The 26,365-nt window shown below is 34.0% G+C and overlaps 1 protein-coding gene across 2 annotated transcripts in view; it reads left to right on the forward strand.

The window, feature by feature from the left end:
* Positions 1-3,099: 3,099 nt before the first annotated feature.
* MS3_00008358 (uncharacterized protein) overlaps positions 3,100-26,365 on the forward strand; it is a gene marked incomplete at its 5' end in the record, with an annotated part of 190,353 nt that continues 167,087 nt past the window's right edge. The window contains 2 exons of one of the 2 annotated variants that reach the window (XM_051216721.1): positions 3,100-3,134; positions 19,433-19,664. In XM_051216721.1, coding sequence (XP_051065316.1) covers positions 19,633-19,664 — 32 coding nt within the window. Of the gene's footprint in view, positions 10,184-19,432; positions 19,665-26,365 lie in introns of both variants that reach the window. The other variant, XM_051216720.1, reaches the window with a different exon arrangement.

Here is a 26,365-nt window from a genome sequence, read left to right on the forward strand (position 1 = left end):
GATTGGGCAACCCTGTCTAACCTAACTGTTTGAATGGAGCAATGGAGAGAGGTGGTAGTATGGCCTCACATCATCTGAGGTGTTTGTATATAGGGCCTTTAGAATGTTAATATAATTCTCAGGGACACCCTTCGTAAATAGACGATTAGAGATAATAGTCCTGTTCAAAGTCCTGTCTTCAAAACAGGTACGAAACACAAAACTGAGAATTGCCGCCCCGTTAGCCTAACTAGTGTGGTTGTTAAAATCTTAGAAAAGATTATTCAGAAGGAGCTGTTTAAGTATCTCGATAAAAACCGGATCCTCTCGGAGAAGCAGCACGGCTTCAGAATAGGTTATTCTTGTCTCACTAACTTATTAGTGGCTCGTGAAATCTGGTGCGCTCTTAAGGACCAAAAGCTACCTGTAGACGTCGCCTTCATTGGTTTCAGTAAAGCTTTTGACAAAGTTCCTCACAACCGGCTGTTATATAAGTTAAGAAAAGTCGAGATTGGAGGCAATCTATTTATGTGGATAAAAGACTTCTTAGTTGGGCGTCAACAAAGAGTAAGGGTGAACTCAAAGTTATCTAGCTGGGAAACTGTGCTTGGTGGAGTGCTCCAGGGTACAGTTTTGGGGCCAGTGCTATTCCTCTTGTATGTAAATGAACTTCCTTGTCTCCTATCATCATCGGTCTTGCTATATGCTGACGATGTCAAGATATGGAGAACGATACGATGTAAGAGTGATAGCTTAGAACTTCAAAATGACCTGAAGAAGTTATCTGAGTGGTCTCAAACATGGCAGTTGCCAATAAATACTTTCAAGTGTGTTGTGATGCATATCGGACATCAAGGTACAGATACATACACGATGAATAACACTGAGCTACCTGTCGTCCAGACATAAAATGACTTAGGAGTCATCGTTAGTCAAGACTTAAAGACTACTGCACACGGCCGTGCAATAGCCGCCAAAGGTTTTAGAACCTTATGGTCAATACGTAGGGCTTTTAGTCATGTCGACGCTAAGACGTTTCTGACTTTATATACAGTGTTCATACGTCCTAAACTTGAGTACTGCAAACAAGCGGCCAGCCCCTGCTTTATAAAAGACAGTGAGCTTCTGGAAAAGGTTCGGAGAACGGCAACTAAGCTGATTCCCGAAATAGCGAAGCTTCCATATGAAGCTCGACTGGCCAAGCTGAACCTTTTCCCGTTGTCATATCGCAGAGCTAGAGGCGACTTGATTACAGTTTTCAAATTGCTTAGTGCCAAATTTGCACCTGATATGCCCTCATTTTTCTTGTCTTCCAAAATAGAGAATTTACATGGACACTCCAAAAAAGTTCACAAGCCAATAACAAATTACTTGTCAGCTGACTATCGACTTTCCCATCGAATCACCAACGAGTGGAACTCATTATCTCAGCACGTGGTTGAGGCTCCATCCGTCGATTCTTTCAAAAGAAAGTTGGATCAACTGAGAGACCACCATTGCCAGGACTAACACAAGCCATCAGGCCTCCTGTCCTTCCCAAACTGAAGCTGAAAACAAATCGAAGGCAGCTCTGATGTCAAGAAACACTAAGATTGTTGGTCCGTGTTAAGTATGACAGTGTTCTAAAGTTTTGCGGAGGGTGAAGATGCGATCAATACATCCTCGATCATGACGAAAACCAGCCTGCTCGTCAGGAGTTAATCTTGCTCGGGTTCTGAACAACCTACGAAGTATGACAGAAGTCAATAGTTTGGACTCACTCGGAAGTAGTCTTATCCCTTGATAGTTGTTAGAGGAACGACATAAACCCTATTTAAAGATAGGGATGATTATTGACTCATTCCACGATGTTTGAACAATCTCCAACTCCCAGACCTTTGTACACAACACAGTCAGATCCTTAGCCAGAAAGTCATCACAATCGTTAAAGAGGGTCGGTGGAAAGTCATCTGAGCTCGATGATTTGTAGCGTTTCAAGAGTTGGAGTTCCTTGCTGACCCCCGCTTTATTCGGTGGATCAGTCGTCACATGCCATGTAGGGCAGGGCAGTCTGATGAATCTTGGCGGGGCAGTGAACCAGTTGAACTGAACCTCGTACTTTGGCAAATTTCAAGTGCTCCACATGGAGACTAGTACTCATTGAAGTACCACAAGTTTCTGTCCTTGGTCCTTTACATTTTACACTGTATATTGTATACGGCATATATTAACTTTCACGTTTGGTTGAGTCCTCAATGTTACTATATGCTGATGATGTAAAAACCTGGCGAGAAATAACAAGGGACGCAGATGCATGCGCACTTCAGGCAGACTTAGATATTCTGATAAGCTGATCTAAAAAGTGGCTGATGCTCACCATCGTGGTCAAGTGTGTATACATTCACTTTGGGGATATAAAGGTAAATAGTTACAGCATACGGGAAGTGTCTATATCCGTGGTCCGGTCTCACAAGGATCTTAAGATGACGATCTTAGGACCAAAATCTACTGCCGAACGGTTGCAGCTATGGTGTTTAGAACTCTATGGGTTTTAAGACGGACATTCACCAAGTTAGATACTATCATGTTCACTACAGTATGCACAACCTTAGTGAGAACTAAGCTCGAAAACTGCGTTCAGGCTGTAAGCTCCCGTGTAAAAGGCGACTGGGATATCCTGGACAAAGTAAACCCGTGCGATCCCAGAACTCCGGGGTTCATCATACAAAGAGCGGTTCGAAAAGCAAGACCTCTTCGCTCTGTCCTACAGTAGATTAAGAGGTGACCTGATTTTGATGTGTAGAATACTAAGAAATGATTATGGACATAATATATCCTCTCTTTTTCTTCACACTATATCAGAACATCGCAGAAGACAAAGCGAGAGAGTATAAAAACCAAGAATGAACAAAACACCCGTGTCATACAAGTTTTCACACTGAGTCATCAATTGTTGGAACCTGTTACCCGAAGCACTGGTGTCCTCACCTTCAATCGACTCATTCAAGGGAAGACCAGACACTCACAGAAGCATAATAGAAGAGAGAATAACATAGGCCGTAGACATTCTGTCTTTACTATACAAATCTGAGTAGTCTGATATTAGATTTGACATTGATACCGAAAAAAACAAAGGCGGGTAGTGTTAGTTGTGCGATAACATATGTCACTAAAATGTGAGTTGACATCATCTAACCGTTTGTTATATGATATATTCACATCAACCGATAGTGGTTAGTTGCTTCTCGAAATTTAAGAAACATGGTAATTATCCAACAGAGTTCGTTCTTCTTCGCAGAATACAAAGCTGTAACCGAAATAAAAATAATGTAAATAGATACTTGCATAGTAGTAAATTATTTAACGCAAGACAGGCGTTTCAGTGTACGCTTGGGTTATTGACACTGCTGATACGTTTTAGACTTATATATATTCAACTGAGATGTATGTTTCGGCCGAAACATTATTGTCCGGACAATAATAATTGTAATTATATTACTTTCAATTGTTACTATCTACAAAAATTACGGGGACCATTTTTGCAGCATTAAACAAAAAAGGGAGAGCCAGATTTTATCTCGTACATATACCGGCTAATTATAATTAGTCTATAGGTTATAATTATCCCAACAGATATTACAATGCTTCTTTATTACTTAAATTATTGTGAGAGCTTCCCACTGGGCTTATTTTGTACGAAAGCCCAGTCAAGCTTTGTTTGTTCATCGAATATTTACATATGTAGAGGCTTTGAGTGTTAATGAGTAAAAAGGTCCGAAGTCAAACAGTCCTTCGAAGCTTTAAATCTCGAACCACCCGATTTTTGTGGAATTTAAAAGCATACCTTTCAGGTCCCACACCACTCACTAAGGCTAACATTTTGAAACCCGTGAGATGATCATAAAGCTTGTTTGTCTTTGGGCTGTTCATACTGTAGCGGTAAATAAATCCCCAAAATAAATAGCCCTGTGTCATCCTTCAATACATTTGACTTAGTACAACTTAAATGTATTGCCTTATTCCAGTTTTATAAGTTCCTCACAAAAATTTGTATATCTAGTCAAGCGATACGATAGAACCTGGTTGCACACACGTTTGCTGAAGAAAACATTGGTGGTAGCTGACTTCATTCTATGTAGTCGTATTGTTTAGTGCTGATAGATTTGGTTCTTAACGTGGTGAATATGTTATTTTTTATTTTGCCAAAAAAACTTTTTGACAGGTTTCAGGAATGACGCCGTCGTTATTTCACACTATTCAGGCTCTTGCATAATAAAAGGAGCGTATTATTTTCCATGGTAAAAGTATTTTTTAGGTCCCCACTGGTAATGTGGGAGCTACGTCTGGATGGTTTTTGATGACGTAGTCGGTTGTCGTACAATCGGCGTTTGTAAAAATACATTTGAATCTAATTTCAAAAGGAAAATGCTTCATTAAACCATTGAGTCTGCGCACACTAACTTCTCAACTTCCTATTTCATCATATTAAGATTCAAAAACCAATGTTGGTTTATAAAATTTTGATACATATTTAGTAATTTTTAGTAAATTTTAATATTTATATTACGGATTTGTATAATGAGTACAAAGAGATGATGGGCTATAACAGTCATTTTCTAGTAAGCCTTAGCAAGCGTCTAATCTGTTTATGAACGGGTCGATAGAGAATGCGCAAACCATGTCTTCTGTTAGTAGGTCTCAGTAGTTGGTCACGTTATGGGAAGGCCTGTATACTACGTGTATCTCGTTTGTTCTTGGATTTTGCACTCGTTTGTCGCATCCTCTGAGTTGTCATAGCCCAGTTGAGGGAAAAACGGAGGACATCCAGAGGAACATATACACTTAGATCATGAAATTAATCTAATTTGCAATGATATCCTGAATTAAATGTGGTGAACTGATGAAAACTGCTATGCGATCTTAGTTGACCTTCGCAAGTTTAACTGTAATGTAATTGATGATATTGCATGTATCTGTGTCTGTCTTCACCTTCCTACATTACTCTTTGTCCGTTTATATATATGAACTTATATTCGTGTGAGGTTTCACGTGTCTTACATTATGTTCGTCGGTAATATATGCTTTTATTGGTTGGCCATAATTGATGCATTGATTTGCCCGCTGAGTAAGCGGTTACTGAAACTACAATTCACATCTATTTATCTTCGTCCACATTCCAAACTAAATGTATGAAATATAAATTTTCGAAATACTTCCTTTATCTGCTCCCACACGAAAGAGAGCCATGGTCTCAGTGTCACTACTTTAGATCACTGTGAGACGGCTTAAAGCACTGTAGCTTTGTTCTCAAAATATATACGACCTTCATACCATCTCACAATTAATCTCGAAAATGATCTAAATCGACATTTCAACTTCGTAAACGCAAACCTTTAGAGCAGGTCTAGGAAGTCTAGAATGTGTCGGATTTTATTTTTTTCACCAGAACAGGTATATCATTTGCTTGCCAGAAAGACACCTTTATGAGCAGTCAAATATCTTACGTAACCTAAACGATTGTTTGTAAACCGGTTTGATTAGGTGATTTTTAATATCAACACATTTACGTAGATGGAAACGAAGGGATGTTTCATTAGCTTGACAAAGTCTATGAATTTTTTTATAGCAGGATTGTCAGTGTTTGTTTCCTACACAGTGACATTTCTTAATACAAGATGAAAAGAACAGATCATATTTCGTGGATGCCACTCTTGATATGTCAAATGCCATAAACCTGATTCGTCGGACGAATGAACTTTTATTTTCAGTAGCCTATACGATGATGCACGGAAGTAACTCATTATTGTGGGAGCTGACTATTTTTACTGCATCATGTGATTGTTGACTAGCCCAGGTGACGACATAGACTAATATACATTTGTTTTAGGCTGCGCTTTATTTAGGGATGAGTGATATTTACTGAATCTTGTGCTGCGGATCCTCCATTTATAAGTACTGAATGAAATTTAAAATCTAGCGAGCTCCATCGATTTGGAGTGTTTTTACCTAGACGTAAAATTACAAATTCTCTTCTTATTAATCTTTTTGATGCCTTTTATTTGTCAATGAAGGCTACATGAAAATAATCAGTTAAGGAAATGACTGAAGGTCTAGCGAAAGAAATTGTCAGTAAGATAAGATGTATGTCAGTCGGTAACAACGTAGAACTTCGTACGTACGAACATCAGTTCGAGTTGCTACACCACACTACCACAGAGATACAGTTGTCGATTCAAATCCCATAGTGGTAGAAGTAGTAAGAGTATAAGCAGTAATCGGGAAGATTAGGGTTTGGAGATGTTATTTAAAGAGTATAACCCAGTGAAATAAATTTGGAAAGAGAAAAAATAAGGGGACATGAAGAATTCAGAAGATTAGAATTAAGGAGAACACAGAGAGTGGATGCACCTGCACCATTGCAAACGATTTTAAGCCATATCACTCAAAGTCTCTAACCATCGGTTGCTATTGTCTCACGAATCCTAACCAGATAATCTACACCAGCCAACATGACTCAGTCCACTTGTCAGTGACTTCATGGACTTGTGCCATGTTTTGGTTTGGCCGCCCCTAGCTTTCTTCCAACCTACTCCTATACCACTAAACATAGCACGTCGAGGTAGTCGGTCGTTGGGCATACGTAACACGTGTCCCAGCCATCTCAACTGATGAAGTTTCACTACTTCATCAATTGATTTGCCATCCTTACCTAGTACCCGTTTCCTAACAACTGCGTTACTTACTCGATGGTCCCAGGATATACGAGCAATGTTTCGAAGACACCCATGATCGAATACTAGTAACCTACGAATATCCTCTACTCTTACCGGCCATGTTTCACTGACGTAAAGTAGGACGGGACGAACTGCTGCGCAGTAAACCCGTCCTTTGGTTGATAGACGGATATCTCGCCTACACCATAAATGACGCAAGTTGGTAAAAGCTAGTCGAGCCTTCTGTATCCGTGCTGAGATTTCGTCACACACCAGACCACAAGGTCTGATGAGACTTCCAAGATAAGTGAAGCGATCGACACACTCAACTACTTCACCCCCTATCACTAGTTCAGATGTTGATGTAGCCCAATCCTGAAGTAACATTTTGCATTTCGAGGGAGAGAATCGCATCCCGAACATGCTTGCATTGTTGCTTAGAGTGGTCAGAAGACTGCATTTTGTCAGCGTCTTCACCAAATAAAACTATGTCACCTGCATATTCTAAGTCAACAAGTGAACCTCCCGGTAGAAGTTCAACCCCTGGAAATTTAGATGAGGAGAGTGTTATCTCTAAAAGTACGTCGACCACAAAGTTGAACAAGAATGGGGAGAGTGGACAGCCCTGACGAACACCACTTGAGGTAATCAATTCTGATGACAGTTCGCCATAAGGTCTCACTCTACCAGTTGTGTTCGAGTAGAGAGCCTTTATAAGGTTAATGTACTTCTTTGGTACTCGGGATAAGATGTATGTGAAGACAATTAAGTCTGAACGCACTTTTTCAAGAGCTTGGGTAATTAAAAAACGAAATGATTCACCACATTTATGAGGTTTGCAATGATCGTTATACTTAAAATCATCATTGGATTTCTTTAGTTTAAGTAAAACACAGCATAATGTGGAACATATCTTATGTGTTCATAGCTAGATGGCTTTAACAGTTTGTTATTTTTAACAACTGAGGGTCAGGTTCTCAATATATCTTTCTGTACAATAGAAAAAGCTTTAGATATCTTAAATGGTGGGCTACGTGGTCTCGTTTGAATTGTTCGTTTGAGATATCGTATAATGTGATGCAGAGTATATGCTAAATGGCAAGAGCCAAAATAAAGCTCACCTTATTGTATCATCATCGTATCCCAGTTTAGGCTGATACAAATTAATTTCGGGCTCTACGTTAATTATTGTGTGACTATCGGCACTAAAAGAAGGAAACTCCATATGAATATCCTTTTTGGAATTTTTAATCTCTTTTTGTCTGCCAATATATCTATAACTGTTTTAGCTTGATTACGATGAATATTTGCTGCACTGTAGTTTTGGATTTATAAACACAACCCTGTAAATCGATAATGCAGATAACATGGAAAGGTGGTCGTAACTCAGTTGTGATAGGTAGATGGACTGGAAAGCAGAACTTCATATAATGACCTTTATATTTTATTTAGGCCGGATATCTAACCTCGAAAATATTAAACTTAATAGTAAAATATAATTTAAAGGACATGAGAAATGTGTACATCCTTAATTTGTGTTAAAGCCAAATTTAAAACACTGAATCCTCCTACCACAATGAGAAATCATATTTTAGATGCCTAGAGATACAAAGATTACTGCTTATGTAGACTGAATTCATAGGCACTTTATAATAGTGTTGGTTTCAAAATGTTACTTACAATGTAACAAAAATCTTTATTGTAAACAAATAAATGCGGCTAATAATACCTTTAATATTCTCATTTACTTACTTTGAGTCTCTCGCTTACCCGCAAGTGCCATATACTCAAAAAATTTAAAGGCTGTTCAGAAGTTCTCTTTTGACACAAATACGTTTGGACCAAAACAACTATTTAATGGGAGCTACAAATGTTAACTGTTGTCTTCAAGGAAGAAGCTCTCGTTAGACTTCATTTGTAGCTGAAGAACGCTGACTAATAAAATTCCACACGCACTTTGAATGCTGATATTACAGCTAAGAGTAGTCATTTTTTGCCTACAGAAAATATAGTTATTAAATTCTGGAATCGTTATTCCTACCTTTGATTGCGGATTTATGTTAGTCAGTTATATTGACGTCTTTATGAGATAGAAGACTCGGTGTGCGAAAATTAGTTGAGATTTATAGAAATCAATCGTCATTTGATACAACAGAATCCAGAAAAATATGAGACTTTAAGTACAAGTTTATTAAATTATGTCAGAGCGCTGGTTGTAAAACATTAGGAGTGCAAATTTATCGTAAGACTCATTTGAGAATTCTACTATACTTCACTATAAATATGCCTTAAATTGACTGTTGGTAGAAGTTTTATAAGTTTGTAAATCACATTGGGTTTCGTGTCATTAGGCATATACGTTGAGTTATTATTAATGACTGCTCATCAGAGTTTTAATGTAGCCAATTTTTGTTTCATAACTTTAGCCGTTTGTATCTCATTGCCAGTTAAGTTATTTTTAGCTGTTCTTTGTCATGACAGTAAACGGTATTCCTAAGGAATATAAATGAATAAAACCTAGCTTTGTAAGGCATCTACCTTCAAAGTGATCGAATATCCCTCAACAATACTTAGGTCATATAGGAATGGGGATTTTAAACCAACTTAAGGCTGTGGTTTTCAAAAGTAGATTATATGGTAAAAAACTGGTTTGCATGTTTGTGGATTTGTTAGATACATTTCACTGCACACCAACACATCTAAGTTCACTGCAATTTTAAGCTATGCAGGTCAATGTCCCATAGAAACTAATGTAATTTGGTAGCCGGTGTTTTCTTGAACGACCCCATAACCTACGTATTTGATATTTTAAAGATATATTATCAAACGGCAGGGTGCTTTGCTAGCTTTTTTATACCATAAAATTAAGTTTCCAATACTGAATAAACAAAGTAAATGACCTCATAATGCTTCGTATTCACTAGAAAATGTATCCACTGCTTAATGCTGAGTGAATGCCTATAGTTACAGCTTCGTATCATTTATTGATCAGAAAGATTATATTCTGCAGGCAAGTAAGGGTCAGCAGGTGAATCTTAATTACATCCAGTTCGTCTAACAAACAAATAAATTAGTTCATCTTTATATTGGTTTTTTGAAACTTACCCTTGACGCTTAGGACTGCAATTGATCAGTCTTTTATTGACATATGTGTACCCTGAGAGAATTGCCTCGATATTACATCAAGTCACAAGCATTGTATGTAGAGATGGATGGTGGCTAGAAGTGGGATACTTGTGACCTGAGGCAATATCGAGGCAATTCTCTCAGGATACACATAGGTCAATAAAATACTGACCAATCGCAGTCCTAAACATCAATGAAATGATTAAAACAACTAATACAAAGTGAATTAAATTTCGATCTATTAAACAAGCTTGTGGCTATCTGGGTTCAGTAGTTAAGTGGATAACTCGATGGCGGATGAAGTGATTGGTACTGGATTGGAGTCTCGAGGTGAACATCGGCTCTGGAATGCGCGGACATTCAGAGTACCAGACAGGACGGGATAAGTTAGTCCTTCAACTATTATTCACTCTGTTTTATCATTAGATTCTTCATCTTATAATTGTTAAAATCATAAGGATATATATATATATATATATATATATATATATATATATATATATGAAGGGGTACCTAAGATAGAGGAAATCACTTTCTCTCTGTCACAACTTATAACTACAGTCACTGGAGTTCTGAATGCAGCTGATCATTGTCATCCAGAGTTATTTTCCTTTCCTAACATCCTTGTATGTAATGTTATTCCATCACTACCTTTGAATTGATGTCATTGTTTTTGTCTGTTAACTTCAAATGGGAAACTTATTACTGGAAAATGTGAGTTGTTAAAACTCAACATGGTAATTAATATCCGTTCGAATTTCAACTAGTGAGTTATAGCCTCAAATGCCACTTCATCTACCCCTGTCTAAACAACCAGTTAACATCACCAACATTTGCACATAAACATTTGACCGAAAGCCGAGTACATATACTTGTGTATGGTAAAATAGTGACATACAATCATATCATCTAGTTCATTTATTTTGGGTTTTAACGGATTTATTAAACTATTACAGAAGTTTTTTGAAACATCTTGAAATCTCATATTATTGTGGTGTTACTCCTAGAATAGCCTAATGATACGAAATATCTAAGAATATATAAATCGTTTCTATGGAGTAATATTTTATCATGTACAGGATCGTGACTTTGAAATCTAAATACAAATTTCGCTCACAGGCAGTGATCATTAGCCTAATTATCTTTTTTTTATATTTTGGAACATCATTTTGACGGCATTTAGTGATATTAACATAACAGAATATGACCTCCACTAAACTTAATATTTTGTCCTTAAACATAATTTAAATTTTTTCTCACATGGTCCATTAATTTACTGTTTATTATATAAGCCAGTTGTATCTTGATAGGCTTCATGTAAATTTTATTCATTTTAATTCTCTGTACGAAATTTGTAAACTTTTTCTAGTCAAGCTAAATTCTAGTCATTATTTCACCTCATATGACGTTCTTCATCTTTGATAGTGGGATATTTACTTTGTCACACAATTAATATAAGAAAGTTGTACATCTAGTTGGATAGTCTAAAATAAGACGAAACGCGCGCCCATGTATATGGACAAAAAGGGGACTAATTTTTCTCATACTAACGTTTTAACTCTTACATATATTGGTAAGCTTCTGGAACATAATCATTGGAGTTAAGTAAGTATTCTTTAGTTTTTTAATCGTGAGTAAGGATAATGTTTGGCAAACTAATAAGTTTCAGATAAATGACAAAATAGATGTACGTTGTCGAGTCTCGAATGGCAGCCATAATTAGAAGTACGATTGAGTTATGGAGGGGCGCGAGCGATTTTTTAGTAGAAACCGACTCGATGGTCAACGTATGAATACCATGTGTCAACTTGAGTGGTTGAAGGTAGTTGGTAAGAAAGTATTTCGTGCCGTTTGACACTCATCACAAAAGAATACTTGTTATCTTCAGAGAACTGGTTCTCTGCGAATTATAGGGTCCACGTCAATCATTTTCTCAGTCTGTTCGCTACTTAGTTATCAATCACTTGTAAACATCTCAGTTATACAGAGGAATAGTTGCAACCCGTACAGCTCAATGGTAAAGTTTCAGGCTGTAAAGCTGGTTGCCAGGGCTCACCAGCTCCCTCAAGATTACTAGTACTTCTTGATGACTAACACTAAAAAGCACAAAACTTGGGTGAAAGGCTTCCTGTTGACTATCTTCAACCATCACCTTACATCTGAATATAGTGTGCGCGATATTGAGTCACCTAGATGAGTGGCTATATTGCAACTTGATCGATAGAATTTGATTAGCACTAAAAGAACTGAACAAACATAACACTGATCTTTACTCATTGATCAATATTCCCACCAAACTATTGAGCTATTGTGTGAATCTTGATGATGAGGAAAGTTTATAAACAAATGCTATACCTTATAGCATATCAGACAGCGTGATCAAACTTTTTCCTTCATTCAGGAAAACTTTCTATCACATGAAAATTCAATTGTCATAATAATTAACTTAATTGATTATGTTTCTAAAGTACAGTCAATTTTAAATGAAAAAACTGAGATTCAAGTTATAAAAGTATAATACGGATTTGATCGATCCAACCAAAAAGTAAATTACAAAGATATTCAATGAAACTTTATTCTAACTACTTGTAACTTGATTTCTGTCAAACTGTTCATGAACGAAAAAAAAAGATTTGAAAAATGTTCTCATAAAATGGATATTGTTGTTATTCATAAAAGATCAGACTTACTAGGTCAAATTAAAATAAATTCATTGATAGATCTTATTACAATCGGTATACAATGATACTACTTCTTTTTTTCCCCTAACAAACAGCAAACTATGTAAATATGGTTTCGACTAATTATAAACTCATTAAATGTCTATCACATAACTGGATTCATATAATTTTTAGAATGGATTAGTTCCGGTTCATGGTTAATTTTATTTTGTATGGCAACATCTTTAAAGTTCGTCTGTTAAACATACAATCAGAATACAGTTTTTATCCAAGATTAGCTTTATAATCAAGATAAATGGATTTAATTTAAAGGATATGTACATATTTTTTCCAACTTGGTAAGATTATTGTTAAGAGGGGAACTATATCTATTCCTGCAATCTCTTCTTTCTATTGTCCAGTATTTTGTGTATTAGTTGGAGGAATTTTTTTGTATGCTTGAATCATTTCTTCAAGTTGTTTGTGACGAATAAATGTTTGACACTTCATATTAATGTATATAATCCTTTGTTTTACATATTTCTCGGTCAAATCGTCTTATTGGATGATCACTTTACTATATTAGCTAATTGATTGAAATTAAATATGTGAACCACAAGATCCAAATTCACTAGTAAAAAGAAATTTCTTTGGAACACCTCAGAACCTTGTATTTGTTTTACACAAACTTTTTTCTCACTTCATTACAAAAATTATTTCGGTTTATTTCACAACTTCCTAGGCGTTAATAAACCTTAATCATACATTTACATTACATCTTCAAACGAAGTCTCACTGGTGACTAATCTTGAATGATTTAGTTTGAATCCTAATATTAAAAAATTAGGTTAAACATACTGTTCACTTGAACTCTAATAGGTAGTAAAACATTGTTTTGGTAATATTTTATTTAAAATAATACTTTTATCAAAAGGGGTTTTGAAACGGCCATTCAGTGCTTCCAGGTTTTCCATGGTGTTCTAGCTTCAATTGACTCATGATTTCAATCAGTGAAATAATACTTTTGTCATGTACTAACTGATAAAAATTAAAACAACGGATAAAATTGTTTACAAATATTTACATATTTGGAGTTTCCATAACTATATGCAATGTATTATTAACAAAGACGGATAGTGACTAGCAGTGGAATCCATGGGCGCGCGTCTCGTCTTATTTTGAACACGTCAACTAGATGTACCTGCATCTCAGGGTTGATGTTCACTCTAGAACTCGAACCCAGTACTGTTTGCTTCAAACACCATCGCGTTATCCACTTAGCTTTGAAATCAACTCTGAAATGCAGGTACATCCAGCTGACGGGTCCCAAATAGGACGGAACGCTCGTCCTGGATTCCATCACTAGCCATTATCCATCTTTGCTTATAATGCTTGTGACTTAAGGTAATATCGAGATTATCCATACAGGATGCATATATGTCAATAAGAGACTGGTCAATTTCAGTCTTAAACATCAATGAGAATACTCAAGTAAAACAATATCAATGTATCCTACGCATTTGAGCATAAATGAATTGTTATCAATAAAAAGAAAGATGAGTAGATACAAATTTAACTGCCACATTTAGACAACTAGTCTGAAAAAAAGTGCATTGTTTTCATAGATTTTTTTACATTGATAACTGGTCATGTTAGACTAAACTTTGATTGAATAGAACTCATTTATGATAAATCAATTGGTTTATCGTATAAAATCAATTATTATGTCACGATTATGCAAATTGATTCAATAGTTTCTAACTATAAATTTTAAACAACACAATTTTTAGAGAATAATGCGAATTTATAATATTACATATTTCATGTACACTGCTGAGGAGTCCCATAATAGGACGAAACGGCCGTTCAGTGCTTCCAGGTTTCCAATGGTGGTCTAGCTTCAACTGACTCATGATTTCAATCTGTGAAATTTATTTTTCTATTCTAATCACGCCATATAGCCAATGAGATTATGATTCCCAATTTAATGATTCATTGTTATCATAACTGTCGTGAGATCTGAACTAGTTAAGTTCATAGTGATATAAGACCATGAGTATAGCAATGTTCACGAGTTGAAAAACAGAACTAGACCTCTGTCCAAAGCTTCCTATTTATAAGTGCTCCTGTAAATGAGATTATTTTATGATGAAAATAATCCCTTAGCTCCTAACGAGTTCAATGTTCTATGGTCAATCAAATCAATTAAAGAATTTTATTGAGATCGTGCAATGATTTAATTTAGACGACCATTGAGAACTTGGAGTCGCCGCATGACCTCTTCGTCCTAATATGGGACTTCTCAGTAGTTCACATCCATGATATTATGACGGTGGATCGAACTCAGGACCTCCGATCTCGAGTACAAACGCCTAATTTCTGAATAACTGAGCCGAAATTCGATGATATAAAAACATAACATCAAGCTTCTATTACCTTAGGTGAGTGCCTTCCTCAAATCCAACACAGATGAACCGTACTGCTTACTGGTCTACATCATCCTAAGCTGAAAACAGTATTATTTGACGAACCTTAGATTTTAACACCTCAGAAAGTTTTTTTTTAAATTTAAGTTAACAAAAATAATTTTAGAAGAAAATTACTGTGGTACATATATGACATTAATCACTATGAATTTATTTATATTATTGTGCATTTACAGTGTGAGAACAATGTTCATACTACTTACATACACTACACCACAACATCCTGGTACTGCTAACACTGTTAACACTTGCGTTAATTTAATTCTATATATTCTACGCACAAAGGCACATACATATAAGTATATACTTACATACACCCCGCATATATATATTAACACAGTACATTGTGAGACAAGTTGAGGCAGATCGTGCCATTTTACTAATATTAAATATTAATAATGGTAGTACTAGTAGTATATACACGCCTTATATTCATTGATCCGGATGCATACACATCTAATAGACGTGTCAGATGACATTAGTTATTTAAAGTCGATGTCAATGTATATGTATATGAAGGGATGGTAACACTTGAATTAGTCAGTATACTACTCATGTATATTAAACAAGATCATTCTTAAAATCAACTAGTATGTGATCGATATTAATTTTTAAGAATCGCTATCTCATATTGATCGGTTGCTGGTGATGGTTATGGTTGATAGGAATAAACAAATATTTATGTGTTGTATTCATTTCAGTAGGGGTACAAGTGAAAATTAGGGAGCATTAGACAGTTGTTTCGTCTTAATGAAGGACACTTCAGCTATAAACGTTATGCAGTGTTTTTAATGATCAGTCGTAAACCGCAAGACATGGAGGATCTGGATGCGATCTCTGGTAGGGTTTTGAAAGAGCACTATTAAGGAGTTCCTTAATAAGACTAAACAGGTGTCCAATTCGTCCTGGTTTTCAATGATACTTTAAATGAAGTTAACTTGGGTGGAATACAACTTACGGTTTAAACAGTTCTTTATAAGACTATTTCCTGATATCTACAAACAAATATTTTGAATAAATATGAGCTAATTTATTGAAAATGTTCTCATTGTTCAATATATATGGCATTTTCGGTCATTTCCTAGTTCATTTAACATATAAGTGCTGTTTATTGAACCGTTGTTTTTAATAACGACTTCATTTCAAAAGTCTGAAGTTACTGTCAACCGTATCTAATGAACGTGTTGATGTAATGTAGCTCAATATGCCGGATGAAAAACAATACAATCAATAAATTCATACGGAATACATAAAGTGACTAGCTCGTATTTTGTTTGTTTTATCGGTCAAGCTATACGTCGGAATCATAAAATAAACCAGAGTCAGAATACAAGTAATTAAGTGATTACTTCAAAGTTTTTGACTCAGTTCAAAATTTGCTGCAAGTTGATTGCCTAAACTAAAACACACTTTAAATCTCTGTTTTTGAAGACTTTAGGTTATACAATTTAAACTAATTTTGGATTAGCGTAGTTACATTCGTTCATCATCATCGGGTGAATATATATCACGTCTATTTTTTCCGTAGCTACGTAAACATAAAGTGTCGTATCTTTTTCTTTTGATTTAGTCAGTATATTAAGCCTTTTAATTAAAAAAAATGTTGAATATTTTTTCATTTCACGACCAAGCGCATATATTTATACTTTACATTCTAAATGTCCGATTGAACTATATGACGTATACAAAGGTATCTTGTAAGCTGAAAAAGATGAATAGGGTGGTTTGTAGATATGTAATATTTATTTTAATTTGGCTTGCTATAGTGTTTACATTTTTAATCATTTTGCACTGACTTCTTACGCATTACATAAGAGTTAACTATTATTAATAAAGAAGGATAGGAAACAGGCTTTTGTAGAAGACTCGCTGCTTCTTTAGTTTCATTCCAAATTACTGGTTTTCGATCATTAGGTTTGTTACTCAAGGCAAGTCTGTTACGAGCTACACTGAAAATGTATGTCGCGGCATAAATACATACAGCATATATATATATATATATATATATATATATATATATATAGTTGCTAACAAGTTGTGAATTTAAAAAAATAGGCGTGATATATATCCGACCATCATCACGAAAGACTAAACAAGTTTGTGGTGTTTTCTGTATTTTAATTTTTTTATATTTTCTACATTTAAATTCTGAGAAAACAAACTGCGATGAAACCAGTCAGTCAATAACCGGTTTGTGACTTCAATAAAATTCAAAAATCTTCGGAACACCGAACCGACTGTTGTAATGTGCTCACTCTTGTGCAGCTACGATCGGAGATTTCTTCAGTTTCAGTGAAAAGATATGATTAGTGCAGTTTAATCGTGTTGATTATGAGGAAGTTACCCACCGGCCACAGTAAAAAATTATCGAGCGAAACAACACAATGGTTTTACTTAGACTTGTACCCCATTGGGTGTCGACTCTATAGTCCAGAAGTTAAGCGCTCGCTCGCAAGGCCGAAGATCCTGCGTTCGGTCGGTGGTTGTAGGATCGTAAATGAGCACTTTTGAGGAGTCTCAAATTAGGACCTAGAATAGTTTTGAAAGAATTCTAAAATCTTCACAAATATATACTAATAATAACCAATACTTACATGATTTCACATGTTATAACTTGATGAAGTATACTAGACGTTGTCATTTCTTGTTTCCCAATTTTAATTTTTTCCATGTGAAGAAACTGTTTTGTTTTTCTGCTTTCTTCAATTATACTCATACTAAAATGAGATCAGAATACCTTAATCTGAATATCTTATGATAGAGCTTTGAAATTTTTTATTTCTTCAGTTCGTTCGTATATTGTAATGCATAGATGTCGATAAGTTTCTATTTAATTGATAGGTCTCTAATTGTTGGGACAGAGTTTGTATTAGATTTAGTAAAATAAGCTGATGTCAGTTCGCTGCTGAAAATAAGAAAATGTGCATAAACGCAGTGGATACTGACTTGGTAGAAGAATACACTTACATTAAGTAAAAAAAACTGAATCGGGAATAGTTAACAGGAGACAAAAATGAATTCAAAAAACGATTTGATATTGAGAAGTGTAAAGGAAAAAATTAGAGATTTCAAATATTGCACAGGTTCTCTTGATGAAAGTGCTTTATGGTAGTAGTTTTGTTTGTGAAAATTTGTTTGAGATAAACCTGGGCGAAGGTAGTGGATCAGCTATATGAATAGAGATGATTACTACATATATATATAACATTTTAATCTCTGATTATTACACTAATAATTTTCATAATTAGTATTTAGTTTCAAAAGGGTTTTTGTGGAGATTTTAGAAATTTCGCTGATTGAAATCATAAGTCAGTTGAAGGTAGATCACCATTAGAAACTTGGAAACAGTGGATGGCCGTTTCGTCCTATTATGGGACTCCTCAACAGTGCGCATCCAGACCCCGCTTCGCGGGATTCGAACCCAGGACCTATCAGGCGCGCGCGAGCGCTTAACCACCAGATCAGTTGAAGTTAAACATTAACACGATTGGATGCCGGCTCAATGATCTAGTGGCTAAGCGCTCGCGAACAGGACCGATAGGTTCTGGGCTCGAATCTCTCGTAGCGAGATAGTGAATGCACATTGGTAAGGAGTCCCATAATAGAACGAAACAGCCATCCACTGTTTCCAGGTTTTCAATGGTGGTTTAGCTTCAATTGACTCATGCTCTCAACTGTTGAAATAATATTTAGTTGTTATCGTTATTTTTATTTTTCTTCGTTATATCTGTCAAATGGACAATTATATTTATATTTTTGATTAGAAAATTATTTTCTCTAACTCGCTTTAAATTATTACGTTACATTTTTGTGTTACTATAAATTTCCGAACACTTATGATATGATCTCTTTTTATTCTCCTATAAACTCTCATACTTATTACATCACTACAAAATACAATTACAATTAATAAATGATAATTTGAAACAGAAAGTTTTCTTTATTCAACTATCGTTTCACTCTTCTTTTTAGAAGATGCAATAAGTTTTTTTTCATTATATTCTGTATGTTGACGCCCAAATCATTTCATTTCTTTGTATACTTTAATTAATCCTTTGGAAACACATTCGATGGTTTATTTAAGTAAAATAATCCAGTCAGAAACTATATCTATTAACCTTAAAACATCTCATATTATCTCAGAGTATTTCACTTGTGATTTGTGCTTATGTATATATGTGTACAAACGAGATAACAATGTAACTTTTAGTGACTATTATTATTATTATTATTATTATGATTATTCATATCTAATTACATAATACTAATGTAATACCATAAACATGAGATAATCCCATTGTTTTTGGTGTATACAAAATCTTCAGTAAGGAATGATTAGTTTAATCCTAACCTAGGTGTATAATTACTTTGTTAAAGTATAATCTATCTATGAACATGTATTGTTTTACATATATATTTATTTGACGAGTTTTATTTCTTGTATAACTCAAACAAACTTATTATTTTGTTTTTTCTTTCATTTATTTAGGTATATAAATAACTAATTACTGATTCAATAAATGAGTATAAATACTATGTATATTCTTTCTTGGTTTGGAATTGAAAAGAATAACAATATAATTAATTGTTCACTAGTATTCATCAGTAAACAATATTTGTATTCTCAGTAGTAAAATCATTTTTTGAAAAAAAAATCTACTCACATCTATATATATTCATACAATAATCATGGAACTGGAAATAAGAAAACCAATTAAAAAGTGAGTACTTTTGTTGAATTGATAAAAAATATATGTGTATATTATAGTTGATTATATGATAATTGTTCATTTCTATGATTTTGTTTAGCATAATTTATTCACTGATGATGATTTAGTGAAACTTCATCAGTTGAGATGGCTGGGACACGTGTTACGTATGCGCAACCATCGACTGCTCCGATGTGTAGTGTTTTATGGTGTAAGAGTAGGTTGGAAGAAAGCTAGGGGTGGCCAGACCGAAACATGGCACAATTTCATGAAGTCACTGACAAGTGAACTGAGCCATGTTGGCTGGTGTTGACTATCTGGTTGGTATCCGTGAGACAATAGCAACCGATGATTAGAGACTTTGAGTGATATGGCTTAAAATCGTTTGTAATGGTGCAGGTGCATCCATTCTTTGTGTTCTTCCAATTTCTAATCTCCTGAATCCTCATTGTATCTTTTTTCCTCTTTCTAAATTTATTTCACTGGGTTATACTCTTTAAATGACATCTCCGAACCCTAATGTTTCCGATTACTGCTTATACTCTTACCGCCTCTACCACTACGGGATTTGAATCGACAACTGCATCTCTGTGGTAGTGTGGTATGACAACTCGAACTGATGTACGCACGTACGAAGTTCTAGATTGTAGCTGACTGACCGACTGACTGAATTTCTTATGCTTCTTCATGTTACTGATCGATACTTTTTTGTATCTGGGTAAATAAATTGTCAGATTGTATGTTGATGATATTCAGTGCTCGTTCAGTTATTTTGACTAATAATTGATCATGGTTAGAAGTATTTACATGTGCTCGATAAAAAGCGATTTTATTCACAAAGTTCTTGTTTTTATAGTTTTACAGTATTTGATAGAAATAGTAATGAGTGCTTTATGAGAACTATTCTTGACTTAAATGTTTATAGTGTAGATAGAATACGAGTGATTGCATAACAAAATCATGAGATAATTTTTATATTACAAATATATGGATGATATGTTCGTTTGGTGTAACAAGTACACTTACTTAGACTTATATTTTGAATTGTTTATTCATACTGACTTAGACATTTAATTTGTTTGTGAAATTTCATTCAAGAATCTCCTTTCATTTCTATATTATATGTTTTTTATAGAGAATAATTGTTTATAAGAAGAGATGGATGGTAGCTAGTCGTGGAATCGGAGACGTGCATTTCATCCTATTTGTGACTCGTCAGCTGGATATGCCTGCACCTCGACGTTAATGTCCACTTCAAGACTCTAAGTGCCTACTGGATTTCACTCCTAGCTACCATCCGTTTGTACTTATAATGCTTGTGACTTAACTTAACATCGAGGCAATCCCTTCAAGATACACATATGTCAATAAGAGACTGATCAATTTCAGTCTTAAACATTAATGAAAAGATTCAAACAACCAATACAAAGAATCAATAATTGTTTGTTTAATGGCAATGATTGTAGAATAAATATTAATGGATTTCATAATAGATCTTAACATTCTATAATAAATATTAAAACATTTATTAACCTTATTATTTCATAGTTTATAAAAATAACTATAAGTGAACATCATGCGATTTAGATTTTCATCTTAATTAGTTCATTATTAACTTATATGTAAGCTACTACTCATTAATTTACTATTAATAAAACTACAATGACATTTATCAAGTATTTAATGTGCATACTGTGAATTCATAATTATTCATTATTCTGGAATCTAAATGGGAATATCTAGATAACCAACTACTACACACTATTTTAATATGAAACATATTTATGATAAGAATTCAAAGTGAACTATGAGACATTCTGAAGCGTGAATGAGTAAATATTTAAATTATCTATAGATTATTATTATTATTATCATTATTATCATCAAGGAATAGGCTGGTTGATTTAATGCGTAAAACTTATCGTTTACTGAATAGAATGAAGTAGTACCTTAATTCTTGAAATATGAAATTCTTAACACTTGAATTTCCCAAAATTACCATATCTGTTTCAAGTCTAACCAACTACTCAGTAGTAGTAGTAGTAGTAGTAGTAGTAGTAGTAGTAGTGATAGCACCAAGTACCAGACAGAAAATAAATAAGTCACTGGTGAACACATGAAAATGTGTGCAATCATTTGATTGTATTATTTATTTTTTACTTTTTAACAATGAACAGGTTAACCTTTTTCATGAAAATTTTTTGACAAATATCTATTTATCAATATATGCTCAATAGTGACTGGCTTCGAGAGGTATATTCTGGAGTTCCAGTGAGAAGGATTGATTGGTGGAGTTCAGTCAGCCTGTTGTGAGATAATAATTCACTGATAACAATGGTGGATGTGTCGTTCAATTTCATGGATTAGTTGAAGTTAGACATTAACACTGTTGGATGCCGGCTCAATGATCTAGTGGTTAAGCGCTCGCGTACAAAACTGATAGGTCCTTTGTTCGAATCTCGGGAGGTGGGATCATCCATGCAGATTGCTGAGGAGTCCCACAATAGGACGAAACGGCCATCTAGTGCTTCCAGGTTTTCCATGGTGATCTAGCTTCAATTGACACGTGATCTCAACTATTGAAATTTCTATAATATTGACAAAAAACCCCTTCTGAAATATTCATTTATTTATCTATTTAGTTCTACTGGTTATGATAATTGTTTTCTCTTTGTTGTTGTCTCATATCAATTCCTAATTCATAGGTTTACATGGTTTTCACTATTACAATGTGTGTTAAACTAAAACACTTAGTTATTATCATAGTATTGAGAATTTTTAAATGACAATATATGTAGTTGTATGAAATAAAACTTCACTAGATCAATAATTTATTTTACATAATTGAACACAATATTTAATATAGTTATTGTGATTATGTGAAATTAGTATGTGGAGTAAACTAATAACAGTTTATAGTAATAACCATACCCGTGGTTCACTAAATAATCCGTGGTGAGACTATAATTTATGAACGACCTTTGAGTGATGTTAAAGTCATCTTGAGAATGTCCACCAACTAACTAGGAGTGAATGGGAGTTATAAACAACTGTTGACGGTTAGGGTTAGGAATCAGAATTAGGGTTTTTATTACGAACCAACATCATCTAAAGTGCCAAAACGCTATTTAGACAAATGGATTAATGAATTTCGCGCCAAAATCCAAGACCTGTTATCCTAAATCTGATTGGTTTGTTCATAGGTTACACTATCGCCTTGTTCTCTCATGTAGACTTCAAAGGAAGTTAAATTTATCTGAACCGAATATTCGTTTTAATTTATTTAAGATTCGATAACCGTAATCAGTCATTTTATGACTCTCAATAACCAACACATCAGCTTTATAAAAAATACCGAAAAATCCATTTATTAATATTTTAAAAAGTCATACAATATTGAAAATAGTGGAACTTATCGTCATTCCTTGTAATGTGTTATTTATCTCATTGTGGAATTCAAGATCTTAACTAATACTGTATACTAAATGCAGATAAAGAATATGAAGTAGATATATTTTAAGAGATAATAATCAATAATATCAAAATATGTTAACAAATATTTGTTTAATAGTATGGGGTTGTGGAGATTGTTGAGTTTCTTTGAAATCATGAATTGATTAGTGTCAAACAAGCATTGTAAATGTGGAAGGACTGGAGGGCCGTTTCGTTTTACTTTTTGGACTAATGAACAGTACTCACTCACAACTACGTATGGAAGAATCGAACCCAGGAGCCTCGGCGTCACACAAATGCTTAATCTGTAAACCAATGAGTCGGGGTACAATGGTGTTAATGTCTAACTTGTGAGGCAGCTACCCACCGGAGATAATGGAAAATGGTCGCCGATTACCGTGGATTGATTATTGTTAGACACTAATACTGTTGGATACTGGATCAGTGGTCTAGTGGTTAGGCGCTCGCGCGCGAAACTGATAGGTTTTGGGTTCGTATTTCGCGAGGCGTGATCGTGTATGTGCACTGGTGGGGAGTCCCACAATAGGACGAGACGGCCGTGCAGTGCTTTCAGGTTTTCCATGGTTGTCTAGCTTCAATTGACTCATGACTTCAACCATTGAAATTATTAAAATCTCCACAAAAACCCCTTCTAATATTTATTAGGCATTACTTGTTTACTTAATCAGTCAACAATATAAACTATTTTAAAAGATTCACTTAGTTATCAACATTATTCGATTAAATAATATTTTTTTTTAAAAAAAATACCGAACAGCTCATTTATCAATGCTCACATTATCTATTTTGTTGTAGGTTGTTTTTATTTGATTGATATTAAATCTGTCAAAATGAACTAACAAAGAAAAAAGAAACATATTTTAAATGTAATTATACTCAAAAATAGTAAATCTCAGTATGTATGTATGTAGATATGTATTTATGTGTGATCCATTTTGTTTAAACGAATACATATAAGGTAGTTTATTTTTATTTTATTCAATTGGCTACAACTACTTCTACAGTTACTACTACTACTACTACTACCACTATTACTACTACTACCAATATTATTATTATTATTATTATTATTATTATTATTATTACACAAAAACTGAATATTTGAGTTGATTCATCAATTATATTTTAAATTAAAGGCAACCAGAACTACCTTTCAGTTACTATGCGTTTTTTCATCAATAACAACAACAACAACGAAAAAAAATTCAATGATATTTATCATTAAAAAACAAATGTACATTCAACTCATTTGCATACATTGATTTGTAATTCAAAGTTAACATTAGAAATATGTAGATTGTATTATTTGTAAAAAATTTAAATATATTCAATTAATAATGGCATCATTTATATCTGTTTTAAGTTGAGTTTATTGTACAGTCAGTCAGTAACAACGTAGAACTTCGTACGTACGTACATCAGTTCGAGTTGCCACACTACACTACCACAGAGATACAGTTGTCGATTCAAATCCCATAGTGGTAGAGGTAGTAAGAGTATAAGCAGTAATCGGTAAGATTAGGGTTCGGAGATGTTATCTAAAGAGTATAACCCAGTGAAATAAATTTGGAAAGAGAAAAAATAAGGGGACATGAAGAATTCAGAAGATTGGAATTAGGGAGAACACAAAGAATGGATGCACCTGTACCATTGCAAACGATTTTAAGCCATGTCATTCAAGGTATCTAACCATCGGTTGCTAACATCTCGCGGTCCCCAACCAGATAGTCTACACCTACCAACATGACTCAGTTCACTTGTCAGTGACTTCATGAAATTGTGCCATGGTTTGGTCTGGCCACCCTTAGCTTTCTTCCAACCTACTCCTATACCACTGAGTACAATTGATTTTGGTCAATTCTGTAATTTTACAGTTTATTATTATACAATAATTTATATGAGATGCTACTTGGTATATTGTTAGCTTTTACTTCTAGTATGGTTTAATTCAGATATGGATAGTGATTTTGATTACAAGTTAAAAACAAGGAACATTATAAATAGATAGTTCAATTTCATTTAGATCATTTTAATAGTGTTCAGTTATTATTCTAACATAGATATATTAGATCATAAAATGATCAAGCAGTCACTAGATAGTAATTTAAATCTTCAAAGGAAATTTATTTACAATATAACATGATAACTAATTCATGTTAACAATGGGTACATAATTATTTAAATTCCAAATTGATTTTAATAACAATTCAAGAAATACATTTCGAATTTAACAATTAATGAACTACCGAGTATTATTATGATGATCATCTATTTACATTTGGTTTTAAAAATTTTGTGGGGAATTTGAGTGATTAGTTGATGCTATGTGATGAACAGATATAAATCAAGAAGTTAAGGTTGTCTTTGCTTTGTAAAACATCCACTTACTGGTTAATGTATTCAATGTTTACTCACTAAGTCACAAGATAAAACCCTGTTTCCCCTAACCTTTCTGTTTGATCAACCTGATAGTGTCAATAACCTTTATGATAGAGTGTGGCTAGATGTCAAGTTTACCAAAAAAACTGTTCTTTCTGTTTGAAATAATCACCATAAAGAGTAAATACTTTGAAAATCTTTGAAAAGTTACATAGTCATCAAGCAGTTTTTGGCAGCTTATGTATATCATTATTCATAGAAATAATAATTTTATAGTTCAAGTCATGAGTCCATTGAAGCTAGACCATTATGGAAAACCTGAAAACACTAGACGACCGTTTCGTTTTAGTATGGAACTCCTCTAGCTTCAATTGACTCATGAAATTACTAAAATCTTCACAAAATCCCTTTTGATAATAGAAATAATAGTTAATTTTTGTTGAATAGTCGATAACATAATGTTTTCAGTCAACTATATTTCGAATATGATTGAAATATTTCTATAGTAACAATAATTGTGATAGTTTAAAATCGATAATTTAACATTTATATTGATAAAATAAGTGAAAACGTTCTCTAATTATCTTTAACTATAGAATAATATCAGATGGGTTTTGTGGAGATTATAGTAATTTCAATGGTTAAGATCATGAGTCAGTTGAAGCTAGATCACCATGGAAAACCTGGAAGCACTGGACGGTCGTTTCGTCCTATTGTGGGACTCCTCGGCAGTCGTGGATGTGCACTATAGAATAATAATTAATATTTCACTGATGTTTAACATAAATACATTTTATGTGCTTGAAATAACTACAATTAGAGATTATTAAAGATAATTATATAATACATATCTATAAACA

Source organism: Schistosoma haematobium, chromosome 6 (assembly GCF_000699445.3).
Source record: "Schistosoma haematobium chromosome 6, whole genome shotgun sequence".
Taxonomy (NCBI): Eukaryota; Metazoa; Platyhelminthes; class Trematoda; order Strigeidida; family Schistosomatidae; genus Schistosoma; species Schistosoma haematobium.